General features: G+C 38.3%; 1 protein-coding gene and 1 pseudogene across 4 annotated transcripts in view; both read right to left on the reverse strand.

Moving 5' to 3' along the window:
- The window catches only part of NCOA3 (nuclear receptor coactivator 3), a 221,839-nt gene that overhangs the window by 116,577 nt on the left and 90,965 nt on the right, over positions 1–14,297 (reverse strand). For all 4 annotated transcript variants that reach the window (XR_010067532.1, XM_063297102.1, XM_063297100.1 and 1 more), the window contains exons 11-17: positions 13,678–13,825; positions 7,582–7,967; positions 6,366–7,225; positions 5,561–5,699; positions 4,710–4,904; positions 3,795–4,031; positions 3,015–3,141 (exon numbers count right to left, since the gene is read on the reverse strand). Coding sequence is in view for 3 of the 4 variants with exons in the window: in XM_063297102.1 (XP_063153172.1) it covers positions 3,015–3,141; positions 3,795–4,031; positions 4,710–4,904; positions 5,561–5,699; positions 6,366–7,225; positions 7,582–7,967; positions 13,678–13,825 (2,092 nt within the window). In the remaining variant the exon portion in view is untranslated. The remainder of the gene's footprint in view (positions 1–3,014; positions 3,142–3,794; positions 4,032–4,709; positions 4,905–5,560; positions 5,700–6,365; positions 7,226–7,581; positions 7,968–13,677; positions 13,826–14,297) is intronic.
- On the reverse strand, positions 2,813–2,911 carry LOC134495077 (U2 spliceosomal RNA; annotated as a pseudogene).

The raw sequence follows: 14,297 nt of genomic DNA on the forward strand, positions 1-14,297 counted from the left end.
CTTCCTGGACCCTGCCAAACGAAGTTGTCTTAGAGATGGGGTCCACAGCATGCCCTCTCTGCACAATCAGGTGGGACGGGCTGATGAAATGGGGAAGAGGCAGTTCCTCAGGTAATCTGGCCCCGTGCCATGTAGGGCTTTAAAGGTGATAACCAACACCTTGAATTGGACCCGGAAGGAAACTGGTACCCAATGCAGCTCGCGCAGCAGCGGTGTTACATGTGCCCTTCTGGGGGCACCAAAAACAGTTTGCATGGCTGCATTCTGGACCAGCTGAAGCTTCCGGATACTTTTCAAGGGTAGCCCCATGTAGAGTGCACTGCAATAGTCTATATGAGAGATAACAAGGGTGTGAGTGACTGTTCGAAGGGCCTCCCGATCCAGGAAAGGGAGTAACTGGTGCACAGCCCGTAGCTGCACAAAGCCTCTTTTGGCCACGGCTGCCACCTGCTCTTCGAGGACCCCTAAGTTACGCACCGGGTCTGTCTGGGGCAGTGCAACCCCATCCAGAACCAGAGATGATAATGCCCCAGATATGGAAGAACCATTAACCCACAGCCACTCCGTCTTACCAGGGTTCAATTGAAGCCTGTTGTTCCCCATCCAGACCCCTACAGCCCCCAGACACCGCGAGAGGGCAGTTAAAGCATCACTTACCTCACCCGGGATGGAGATGTACAATTGAGTATCATCAGCATATTGATGATACCTCACCCTGTGGTGACAGATGATCTCACCCAGCGGTTTCATGTAGATGTTGAAAAGGAGCGGAGAGAGTACAGAACCCTGTGGCACCCCACAAAGGAGGAGCTAAGAGTCAGATCTCTCACCCCCTATCACCACCGACTCGGACCGGCCCTGGAGGAAGGAGGTGAACCAGCGCAAGACCACGCTGCCCGCCCCCAACTCCCTGAGCCACCCCAAAAGGATACCATGGTCGATGGTATCGAAAGCTGCTGAGAGAGCAAGGAGAGCAAGGATGGATGCACTGCCACCATCCTGCTCCTGCCAGAGATCATCCATAAGTGTGACCAATGCTGTTTCTGTCCCATAACCGGGCCTGAAACCTGACTGAAAAGGGTCCAGATAATCTATTTCCTCCAGGACCCTCTGGAGCTGCAAAGCCACCACTTTCTCAACCACCTTTTCCACAAAGGGAAGGTGGGAGACCGGACAAAAATTGTCCAGAACAGTAGGGTCCAGTGATGGCTTCTTGATGGCCATATTTTTACAGAAATATGGAAAGCAACAGAAGAAAATTCAGTAAAGGTTTTAACCCCACTATGCCATCATATTGGAAAAATAACACAATGACAAACTATTCAGAGAGTTGAAGAGTTCAGTCTACATATCAATAACAAAGAAAGGAGATTCTACAGTACACACAAATAATCACAAAAATATCCTTAATTTCACATGCTAGCAAGACCCCTACATGGAAACGGAGATGCCAAATGTTCCAGCTGTTTTTAGAAAAGTCCAAGGAACATGAGACATAATAATAAGGTCCCCCGTATGGGGGAGATGGGTGGTGATAAAAAATTTGATAAATAAAATAAATAAATGCTGGATAACCAAAATGAAATCAATTATGTTCTTCATTGATTATAGAAAGGCCTTCCATTATGTTGACCATGTCAAGCTATGGAATGTCCTTAGAAAATGAAAATCCCATGGCATCTTATTGTTCTCATGTGAAACCTATAAACAGAACAGATGCCATAGTCCAGACAAAACATTGTGAAACAAACTGGCTCCAGGTTGAGACAAAGCTGTATACTCTCTTCTTAATTATTCGACCCAAATGCTGAATATATATTGAGGGAGGCTGGATTGACAAAGAAGAGCATGATTTTAAAACTGGGGAGAATCATCAATAATTTATGCTATGCTGATGACACTACTGATAATGGAAAATGTAAATGATCTGTAAGTTTTAGTAACAAAAGTAAAGGAGCACAATGAAAAAGTGGGACAATTAAACATAAAGAACACCAACTAAGGACAACAGGTACAGCAGCTAGACTTAAGAAGAGACAATGAAGACACTGAATTGATGGATAGCTTCTGCATTTCAAGATTGATATCAACAGTAAAAGAACTAACAGTCAAGAAATATGCTGCAGACCAGCACCTGGTAGGGTAGTAATGAAGGCCTTGGAAAAGATATTCATGCTGCGATGTGCATATATCTATAAAGATCAGAACTGTGCAAGCAAGTTTTTCCTGTGACTCCCTATGGAAGTGAAAGTTGGACTTTAAAGAAGTAGAATGGAAATAGTATTAATGCTTCTGAACTTCAGTGTTGGATAAACTCTTTGAGAAAACCATGGATAGTCAAGAAAGGAACAAATGGATCATGGAAGAAATCAATCCAGAGTTCTCCCTCAAGACAAAAATGACCAGGGTCAAATTATTTCATTTTGGATACATTATGTAAAACCTCAGTTCCCTTAAGAAGTCCATAATGGGAAAGGTGGAAGGAAAGAGAAGAGGACAACCAGCAGCAAGGTGGATGGACTCAAAGACAGCAGCAATGTGTGCACCATTGGGAGACCTGATCATCTTGGTGATGATCTATCTATGTCATTGCTAAGAGTTGACACCAATTTGATGGCACATAATCAATCAATCAATCAGTAACTGCTCAGAGTAGCCTGGCGAGTGGACAGACATACAAGCCGAATGAATGAATGAATGAATGAATGAATGAATGAATGATAAATTTCAAATTTCTCTGTATATAATAAAGTGAAAAAAATCACTATTCAATAGACAAATGTTTCAAAAGATGAGGCATTCATCCTCTTACATAAGATATATCACCACACAATAAAATCTTCATAATGTAACACTTTGAATTAGTGTGCATTTACTACACTTGATCTTAGCCAAAAGGCCGAGAAGCGATAAGTGTACATTTAGATAAATACCTTTTTCTGCTTTGATCAAAGTATTTTTGTTATTTGACTGGGGCCAAACAATAATGTAATCAGCTAATTAGCAATTATTACCTGTCTTGCAAACCTTGAGGTCCTTGTTCCATGGAGACCATGCTGTCAGGCCATACATTTGGCTGGTTAGGTGGTCCTGGATGTGCATAAGGACTCCCTCCCATTCCTATATTAATCTCATTTGTCCCTAGAAAAGAATTTCAAAACAATACATTTATAAAATTTGTAAAATCAGTTCAAAACTGATATACAAATAAAAGCAACTATATTACTTAAATTTGCTATATTGGTGCTTCACTTGAACAAAAGATGTACTTCGACCTGGTGCAGAAAAAGCAAAACTAGGATTCTTCTTCCTGTCAGCTCAAGGGTTTTCTGCAAATTGCAAACGTTTAACTGGCCCAAGAAGATCCACAGTTGTTTCATTTGCAGAAATAACAAATATTGAATAATAATATAACCACCTTAATAAATAACACTATAGTTATTAATAAATAATTGAAGTTATGTTCCTTTGAACAAGCACAATACAAGATATATTATTAGGGTAGCGTGCTTTATGCACCAAGTGATTTGTATCTGAATCATAACAAGTCTCAAAATCTGATCCAAACAGAAATGAGTAATAAAGTCCAGAGTAAAGTATAAAAATATCCAAGTAGTAATTAGTGGCTGGGGAAAAAATATAGTGGAGGGGGGAGAGAAAGGGGGGGGGCTTCCAGAATTCCATATATATTTGCTTGCTAAAAGTCTTAAGAAGTTTCAGAAATTATGGCTATGCTAAAGATCTGAAATACTAGTAATTATGGGTTTCAGTAAATAACAATGGTTATAACTCACTCATATGGATCATTTGCTGTTGGAGCACTGATCTGGTGCCAGGCATACTATTTGACCTCATGGGCAAACCAGGCATGGATCCTCCCATTGAGGACCTGGCAAGAGAAGGGCTGCAGTCTGACCCAGCCCTTGCCATTGAACCAGAAGCTGTAGGTTCCATCCTGTTCAGTTTTGAATTCTGTAGACTCCAATCGCTTGCTGAATGCTGATTCACAGAGACATTTCTGTTAGATACCCCTGGAAAAATCAACATATTTAAAGCACTTTACTTTCATTACTGAAAAATATGGAATACAATCCACTTTGCTAAAGTAGGCATTTCTGCTTTCTTTCCCCTTCAGATTGTAATTATAGGCCAGGACTGAAAGTATTGCACATCTTAAAGCACTTTTCCCCCCAACCTGGTATGCGCTGGAACTACAGCTTACTGAAAACTTAAGATTTGGGAAAAACTACACAATGGCTTTTCTACCTCTGGATTCCAACTGCACTACCAACATATGAAAGTCAGGAAACTCCCGTACAGGAGCATTTTGTGAGCTATGCAGATATTTCCACCAGAAGGGCCAAAGTTTTTTAGGTGGGGGTAACATTTCAAGTATCCTAAGCTATGATTCATACTTGTAATTGTTTGAAATGCAACGTCTGAGCTTCAAACTTATACGGAATCCATATTTCAGAACTCTTTCACTTTTCTATCCATTCTGCACTTTATGCACCAAATGCTTTGGCCTCCAAAGTAGAGCAATAGTCATGTCAATCATTCGTTGCTTCAAACCTCAAATTTGCAAACCAACCAGCCTACAGTTTATAATACCAGTTTGCTGGCAGATTGCAAATCAACTTTTGATCATATAGATACAGTTTATTAAAATTCTGGGATACTGGTTAAGGTAAAAAGGGGAATTAACAAACCCATATTGGCTCCAAAATTTTCTTGATTTTCAATCATTCTTGGTCTCTCAGCCATCATATTTTGCTTCTGTAACATGGAATATGAACTGACACTTCTCACTGATGAGACCGAGTCCACTGATACAGGACTATCTAAAGACAGGGCTCTGTTGAAAGGAGGGCGGCTGGTCTGCCTAGGCTGGGGACTTCTAACACCTATTGAAAAATTAAAATGGAATTGTAAGTGCATCATCTGTAAAAAATGTTTCTGTATGTGTATTCAATTATTATTAAAGAAATTGTTTAAAAATATGGTGAAATGCTCCAGAAAATCTTACATTCCAATATGATAAATTAAATTGATATAACATTTCTCCTTGGATCTGTACAGTTTGTATCTCTTCTACAGCTACATGCCCAACTCTATAAAGGTTTAGAAAAGACAATTTAATATGCAAAATGAAAGGTAAAAACATCATATTAAATGTAAGACACTGCTTTACTGAAAGAAAAAAATTAAAACTCCCTAAGGTAGGACCATGGTGCAAGTTTCTATTCTGTCTTATTTTTCTAAATTGAGATTATCTGTAATAAGCAACCTAACATTAAAAATGAACTGCTCTAGTGCTTTCACTAATTCATAAACAAGGAGGCATACAAATCTGTGTCCACCTTCCCTGATCAACAGTGTTGATCAGCCAGCTGCAGTGGAGGGGAAGATCAAAACTATTGTAGGGAAAGGAGTTTTTTTTACTAAATAACTACTTTAAAAGACATTTAAACTAAACTAAACTAGAAATTTGTTTAAAGGACATTTAATCAATTTACTAGCTATTTCGTGAAACAAGATCAGAGCACAAATAATCCCTTACCCATTGGTGTATTTCCTTGGCACAGAGGTGGCTTATTTCCCATATTAACTCCATTTGTAGGTACAGGATTATTGCAAAAATCTGAGCTATTTAGATCTCCCAAAATTGCATCTAAATTATCCACCAAATCACCACTCATCTGCAAAACAACATTTTAAAAAATGAATTTAGTTTTTAAATTTCTAGAGTGAATTGTGTAAACTAATGTGGACTCAAAAACATACCCCTCTGAGACTTAGCATTAACTTTTAAATCAACAAAAATAAAGTCTGGGGGAAAAAATTACAGAGTACTTTTTTGATGGGGAAGAATAAAAACAACTATTCTGTAAACCCATGCACACTACCCATTTAAGGGGTAACTTGGAAAAAAGAAACTTACAGTGATTGTTTAGTTTGTTTTATTTCTTTAATCCAACTGAATAATTTTAAAATATTTATTTATTAAAGTATTCCATCTTTTAAAATATTAACTATTTCTAAGTTCTTTAAATCCTATGGATGGGAGGCATCTACTTAAAAGAGGTATTCCAGCTTTCTTCATACAGAAAGGAATGCCTCTTCAGAACTGGTTCCACCTGGGACTAGGCATATAAAACCTAAAAACAAAGAAAATTGCTAATATATAACTAAGTTAAGGACTAAAGCTGAACCATGTAGGACAACTCCCTCTGCAGTTTTAATTGTCCATGGATTGTTAGAATTTTTAAGAAGACACAGCTTATCAGATAAGCCTGTGGAATGAAATAAAGACTAAAGAATTTTTAACAGAGATTCTGCTTAACACTTGCATACTCATACTCTACCTCTTCTGTGGGTTCTGTCTTTATTTTCATCTCTTTTTCATTACTTGATGTAGGTATGGCAGAACTACAACACTGTCCCATCTTGGTGTCCACAGTTTCAATTTTAGGTTTAATGTCTTTTAACAGTGGATCTTTTCCATCATCCTTATCAAGCAAGTATCTAAGCAGAGCATGATTCTCTTTCTTTTTAGGACTCATCTGTTCCTGTTTTACTACTTCTCCACAGGAAACTGTGTTAGTATCATGAAATGGATCTTTACCAGTAGCTTCAGCTGTGATTTTTGCTACTTCTGCTGGAGAATTACCATTTCGTAGCAACTTGTGTAAAATCTTATGCTTCTCCTGCATATTTGATGAAGAAACTCCTCCAGATGTAGAAGATGAAACACCAGATGAAGGACTTGTAGCAGTAGTAGAAGATTCTTTGCAGCTAGAGTCCAAGGGAGAATTTGAAAGGGTTGGATGCCCTCTCTCCTCCAAGGAACAAGTTAGCAACTGAAGAAGTTTTTTATGTCCTTTGCTTTCAGCTGGTCCCCTCTGATCAGCACCTTCAAGGCTCTCCTCTTTGCTCTCTCTGTTACTGTTTGAGTCCCTGCTGTTTGACTGGCACACTGAACTTTCCACTTGATTTTGTTCGCAAAATATGCCAGGGGGGCTTTTTGAATCCTGGCTCCCCATTTTGCTTTGCAGAGGAACATTCATATTTGGAGAACTGTCCAGTTTAGGACCTGGTGAAGAAAGGGTGGATAGGAGAGTTGTTCCAACTCCCTCACTAATTGCCTGAAGAGCACTAAGGGAGCTGCTCGAAAAGCTGCTGCTGCTGCTGGTATTGCTGGCAGGTCCCATTGGAGAGTGTACACCTATATGAAAGTGAAACCGATGTTGGAGAAAGTATCCATATCTGCATTTATTAACATGTTTTAGTGAAGTACCAGGTATTTAATAAAAAATATTTTTTTTATTCGTAAGTATTTGAAATGTCTGAGGAAAAAATGAAAATAATGCAAAACCACTTTCCATGTAATGTTTTTCACAAAAGAATAATGGCACAACAAATTTGAGTAAATTGGGTCCTAGGTTTACGTTTCAACACCCTACAGGGGATATTTTTAAGACTGAGTTACAAATAAGAATTCAGAATAATCTTCTGTAGCTAAACAGATAATATAATATTTAATATTCTGAAATGGAGTATTAATTAGAAAAACACCTTTACCTGGTACAGGAGAAAATTGATGTGAATTCACTTTTGGACTCCCACGATTCCTAGGTGATATCATTATATTCGGTTGACTGGCGTTCAAGCCTGGGCTGCCATGTGGTGGACTGCTGATATTTAATCCATAATTAGTCTGATAAGGAAAAGACTGCATTCCTTGCCCACAATTCATTGATCCCATATTTCCTGGACCTCCATATCTAGCACCACTCATCTGCCCCATTATGTTAGGATCTCCCATGCCATAGTTCCTGTTTTGAAGAGGTATATTTTGCCCAGGCACCATATTCATAACACCACCACATGAATTTGTGCTCATAGTTGTAGATGCTCTTATGTTCTGTCCCACTGTATTAGGATTTGGTCGATACCCATTTTGTTCTCTGAAAAGTTGAACACAGGAATACAATACCAATCAGACTCTAAATCCACTTTTTAATTTTGTTATATTAAACATACAGAAGAAACATATGCAAACAAGAGTGTTAACAATATAATTCAATATCTCAACATTAATAAAAGGGAAAAAAGGAAAGAAAGGCTTGAAAAATTATGGCGTAAGTAGAACTCCTAAACATTGACCAGCTTCTCAGAATTTCTTCTTTCCTGTCCTTTGTAAAAGCAAAAAATGATTAAATGTTGATAATCATTACATCAACAGCAATCCACTGCTGCATATCAGGTGTAGGTTTCTCTTTCCAGTAGAATTATTCTTCCACCTAAGCCCTTTTACCTGCCCCTCAAGTCTTCAAAATACAAAAATCTTGATGTCTTGATAGATTTAAAATACTAAAGATATAGCCAAGAAGAACATGATCAATCAAGTATTATATTAACAATCCTGTTGAATTTAGGCCAAAATATGACAATAACAAGACATGTCCAAATCATACAAATCACTGTTCCAACTCCTGAGATGCATCTTCAACAAGGCAATTGCAACTAACCCTTATTTAAAAATTTTCTAAAACCAATACATTAGCTTCATTTTAAGATCAGAGGAAATGACTTTCACATTATTTAAACCAAACTCCACAAGTTTACCATGATAGGTCATTCAAGTTCATTTTTCAAGAGCTCACATAAATAAAAAACAACTTCCTTCAATTTCCTATAACAAAGGGTTATTGGCCAAGAAACCAGAGTTAATTCTTTCAAAGCCTTCAACTTCTGTATAATTTCAGAAGCAACAATAGCATCTGGATTAAACAGAAACAACAACAAAAGCTGTAACATTCAATAATCTGCCAAGGAGCATTCTGTGGAAAATCAAACTTCATGTTCAATTCTAGTAAAATTTTAAAAATGGCTTCCTCAGAATTGAGCTGCTACAAAATAATAATAATAATAATAATAATAATAATAATAATAATAATAATAATAATATGAAAGGCTTAGTGTCTCCAGAAAATGGGCTTTCCCACCATTTTTAAATAGGATTATTCCATGATGTAAGGTTTTCATGGGTAAATGAGTCAAACGGCACCTCCTACTCCCAGTGGCTTCAGAAAGGGGAGGTTCCCTCCAGGTCACTACCCCTAGGAATGTCATCTGCAGAGACAAGGGGACTGGGCTTCTCAGTTGCTGCCCCCCTTTTTTTGGAACAGCATTCCCCATGAGATCAGGTCAGCTTCATTCCTTCTGGGTTTTGGAAAGCATTAAAAAACTTATTCAGGGGTGTTTGGGGGTCTGATGTGATTGTACTGATCCTGCCTGCAGGGGGAAGGTTGTTACTGGGTTATTGGTTGCTCCTTAGTACAGAAAATACTTGATTGTTTTTCATTATTATTTATTGTTTTATCTGTTTAATTTAAAAAAAAATTATTAGGAAAGTATAACAAACATGACAAATACATCAGTATTTATACAGTAAGAACCACATATGTTAGTGTGATTAAAATTTTAAAAATGGGAAAAATAAGATCCATATGATACCAACATAAAATATATGCTTATTATTAAATCTAAACGACATGGAAACACATTGTTCCCTCTTCTAATTTTTAGAATATAACAACATTTTTAAAAATGGATTAAAAACATATATATTAAATCTATTCCTTAATGTCAGGAGTATAAATTTCTATCTATGTAAAAGAATTTTTGCCAAGCTCAGGTTCAGTAAAGTCATAGGTAAAGGTAAAGGTTTCCCTTGACGTAAAGTCCAGTCGAATCCGACTCTAGAGGGCGGTGCTCATCTCCGTTTCTAAGCCTTGGAGCCGGCGTTGTCATAGACACTTCCAGGTCATGTGGCCAGCATGACGACTCGGAACGCCGTTACCTTCCCGCCGAAGCGGTACCTATTGATCTACTCACATTTGCATGTTTTCGAACTGCTAGGTGGGCAGGAGCTGGGACTAGCAACGGGAGCTCACCCCGCCGTGCGGTTTCGAACCGCCGACCTTCCGATCGACAGCTCAGCGGTTTAACCCGCAGCGCCACCGCGTCCCAGTAAAGCCATAGTTCTTCATTAAATGTCAAATTCCGTATATTATGAGTGCAATTCAACCTCATATTTAAATCTTTAATTATTTATATTTTTCCCCAAGGCTATGTTTAATATATATATTGTAACTTGAAACCAAAAGGGAGCCATGATTGGACATGACCAAATCATGCGAGTCAAAGAGCTCTCAAATTCCTTACAATGCCATAAAACAAGACTCATATCAAATCTTTTTAAAATATTATTTGCAGAACCCAAAGTACTGATCTGCACGCAAACAAGTATCCCAACACTAGTCAGGATTTCAGTGAGACAATTCTTAACTCTTGAGCTTCGCCTAAATAGGAACTGAATTCTGAAGTTTCTTGTTCCAATCAGTGACTGAATCTAGGATAAAAAATGAGTAGTAAGCCTAAAAGTGTGAAAAGTTAAATGTAACTTTCACAAAGGTAACTGTAATTTGTACAATGAAATTTTACACAATTCCCTCACCAAAGAAATGTATTTACTATCCTGTAATAGTATCTTTTCTTCATGAAGAATTGGTAAAATATAGTTTAGAATAAAATTTTTATTTTTATATATATATATATATATATATATACACACACACACACACACACACACACACACACACATACATACACACACACATACATACATATATGATATATATGATATATACATAGTTTTGGAACCTGTATATATTTTCTCATTTGCATCCAAATATAACAAAGCTTAATTTGTTTGCGTCTTAAGGCCAATACTTTACTAGACACCTCTTATTTTCTCCAATATCACTGTCACTTCAGTATTATAAAAAATCTGTTTTGGAGGCTTGTTAAGTTTATACTTAGCAGATAACTAAGACCTATAGCAATCATGATATGGACAGGAAGCATGGCTAGTTAATAACTTTCCAATTACCTCCTCTAAAAAAATAATTTTAATTAATGGTTGCTTTTTTTCATAAGAAACGCATTTAGTAATTTACAGTGAAAGGTGAAAGGCGAAAGGTCCCCTGTGCAAGCACCAAGTCATGTCTGACCCTTTGGGGGGACACCACTTTCATGATGTTTTCTTGGCAGACTATAGCGGGGTGGTTTGCCATTGCCTTCCCCAGTCGTCACCTTCTCCAGCAAGCTGGGTACTCATTTTACCGGCCTCAGAAGGATGGAAGGCTGAGTCTACCTGAGCCGGCTACCCAAGAATCCAGCTTCCGCTGGGATTGAACTCGGGTTGTGGGGAGAGTTTCGGGTGCAATGCTGCTGCCTACCACACTGCACCACACGAGGCTTTTAATAATTTACAGTAACTTCGTTTAAATGCTTTGGCAGTGTCCCATATGAAAGACAATGATGAAAAAGTTCTGTCATTTCTTGTTCCATCATCCTAATAAAATTTGTAGTATTCCTTAAAGATTCATTCAAAGACCACTTCAAATGTACTTAAATTGTTATCAAATAATGCAGCAGGTTTCACAGGGGAATGTTCTCTAATAGTAATAGCAACTATATCACTTGCTATTTTAAGCCATCAAAGAATGAGATAGGAGATATAAAGAATGAGAATGAGAATAATCTAGCCAAAACTAATTTCTTCGTACAGAAAAAAGGAATAACTTCACACTGGGAGGAATTAACAGGACACCAAATCTCCATTAAATAGTAAAAGCAATTGCTATAATCTGTCCTGTTCAGACTATGAGATGGCCAGGCAGAATTATAAAAGGAAGATCTTTATTAACAACCAACTATTGACAACAGAAAACAGTCCTTATTAATAGGCAATATAATTCAATCATTTCCACCCAGGCAATGGAGGAACACAAGGCAAGGCTGCCAGATCAAGAGTCGCAGGAGATTGTGGCAGCACAGCAAGACAGAATTCGGCTGTCTCAATGAATCAGCAAGACCAGGCGTGGCTCTGCTGGAGTGACAAAACCAGGCTCTGGTTCTGGAGACAAGGCTGGACTCGGCTGGATTGACAAGACAAGGCTTGGAACTGGAGGCAAGGCTGGGCTTGGCTGGATCAACAAGACAAGGCTTGGAACTGGAAGCAAGGCTGGACTCAGCTGGATTGGCAAGACAAGACTCGGAACTGAATGCAAGACTGGACTCGGCTGAGTCAGGGTGTGAAGGAGGTAAATCCGTGTCAGTAGAAGGAGCTGGCACTGATTCCCTGTTGGCTACAGGCGAGGCTCCATTTCCTAGCAAGGATTCTCCTGTCTAAGCTGTTGGCACAGTAGAACGGTTGTCTCCGGCAGTTTGCTCTTGGCACTAGTGCCTTTTTATGTGATCCTTTTCGTGCTGTTTCTCTTCCGTAGCCAATCAGGCTGCCTTTTGCTTCGCATGCTTCTGCCCAATCAGCATTTCCGAATTCTCCCGCTCTGCTGAGTCACTACTAGTTTCTATTTCCCCAGCTCTTTCCGGGTAAGTTTCGTTTTCCCCTTCTGGCTCAAAATAAGTTTCGTTTTCAGAGCCAAGGTCAGACTCAAACCTCACACAATCTCATAGTAATAAACTGAACTTACTTCTGAGGACGTATGTACAGTATTGCACTGTTACTGATTAAAAGAAGAAACATTTCTCTCTTCACTGGAGTTATGCCTCCCAGTATTAAATACCATGAAACTCTCCTAATGATTTGGCAAGTTAAGGTACAAATATATAATCCTTTTTTGTGTGGGCGGGGAATACCAGGCACCAGAGCATGCTCTGCTGTTGGGGTGGAATTGTAAGTTGTATCATTTGTATGATGATGTAATGAAGAATGTGCTGTCACTTCCCCTCTCCCAACCTTCTGGAGATGCCAAGAGTTGAAAACCCCACTGAATATATTATTTTTTAATACACAGGAAAGAAACTAAAGGAGCTGTACCAAGCAGGCATGGGAGGGACTGTACTTCCATTGAATCCAAACCCTGATTATACTCTATGCCCTCAAAGTGACATATTATCCAAGCCAGCAGTTGCAAGGAGTTCTATTTCTTAAAAAATGGGTAAGGAAGAAAAGCAAACACCTTTTCTTCTTCATTTCTATCCTCTTGTGATTAGCTCAACAGAGCCTCAGATACTGCAGAAGCTCCAACATCTATGCTCACATAGATGGAAATAACACATAGGACTACCATTTTACTATCTCTAAGCAAAACCCTAGAGCAAAAAGTAATTTCTTTTGAATATAACAAATAATATTCATGGGAGAAAACTGCTTTTCGTAGATTCAGCTGTTAATTTCTTAACCACAAAATATGAACAAACCCAGTTGCTTATGTATCCACATTGCTGAACCAACTAGATAATACTAGGTTACAGCCAAAGGCATAACTCAGGGGTGGAAATTTTCAATAAAAATCATCTGCATACGAGTAATCATGTACTGTACTGTGAAATAAGACACCATCTCATCATTGCCATTCAGACAAAGATGCCTTCTCTAGCAAGACCTATTTGGTCATCTTGTTTTCTAGTCCTGGCTTACAAAACAGAAAAGCAGTCTTTCTCCATTATCTGAACCTGAATTTAATTTAATTATTAGGCAATTCAAACATATCACATACCAATGTTAGTATCTAAAATTCTGCTCAAATAAGCATATAATGAAGGCTTATACATTGGAAATCCTAAATATAACAGTACTTTTACCTTTGAAGAAAGTGGGTAGAGATAAACCCATGACGGTCATTGGTAACTGGATTTCGGAATAGTTTACTTTTTGTTTGTGCTGTCACTATTGTTCCATCTGCTAAAGAGAACCGGTAGAGTGGAGTTTCAGCAATGCCTTGCATGTAAGCTGTGAGGAAAAACAGATTTTTATTAGAAGAGCACCTTCCTGTTCATATTTCATATTGCAGAAATAGTTGCTTGAAAAATAAGATACACATTTTAAAAGTTCAAGTTTGTTGTCGCTAACGTTTGCCTAAAACACATACCAATGAAAGACAACAAAAAAACAATAGCTTCGCTGTATGAATTTGCACATTTTTGGAGGGAAAAAGACAGCATATATTTTAATAGGCAACAGAGCTAGCCCTATTTTGCCCAGGCTTCATTGTAACAATCTTTACCTGCAGAAATAAAGAGTCTCAATTGGAGTAGGCAGGCTTTTATTAAAGCAAGCAGGAACTATTTGCAAGCTATATACGCTACCTCCCAGTACCCATTTTATGACCCCACAGCATCACCTGATAGCAGTGATGAAATTCAATGGTACATATTTTTGACAGCAAGCAAGATCTAAAAGGGTCTCTTAAGCTTGTCAGGCT

Source organism: Candoia aspera, chromosome 3 (assembly GCF_035149785.1).
Source record: "Candoia aspera isolate rCanAsp1 chromosome 3, rCanAsp1.hap2, whole genome shotgun sequence".
NCBI classification, from domain to species: domain Eukaryota; kingdom Metazoa; phylum Chordata; class Lepidosauria; order Squamata; family Boidae; genus Candoia; species Candoia aspera.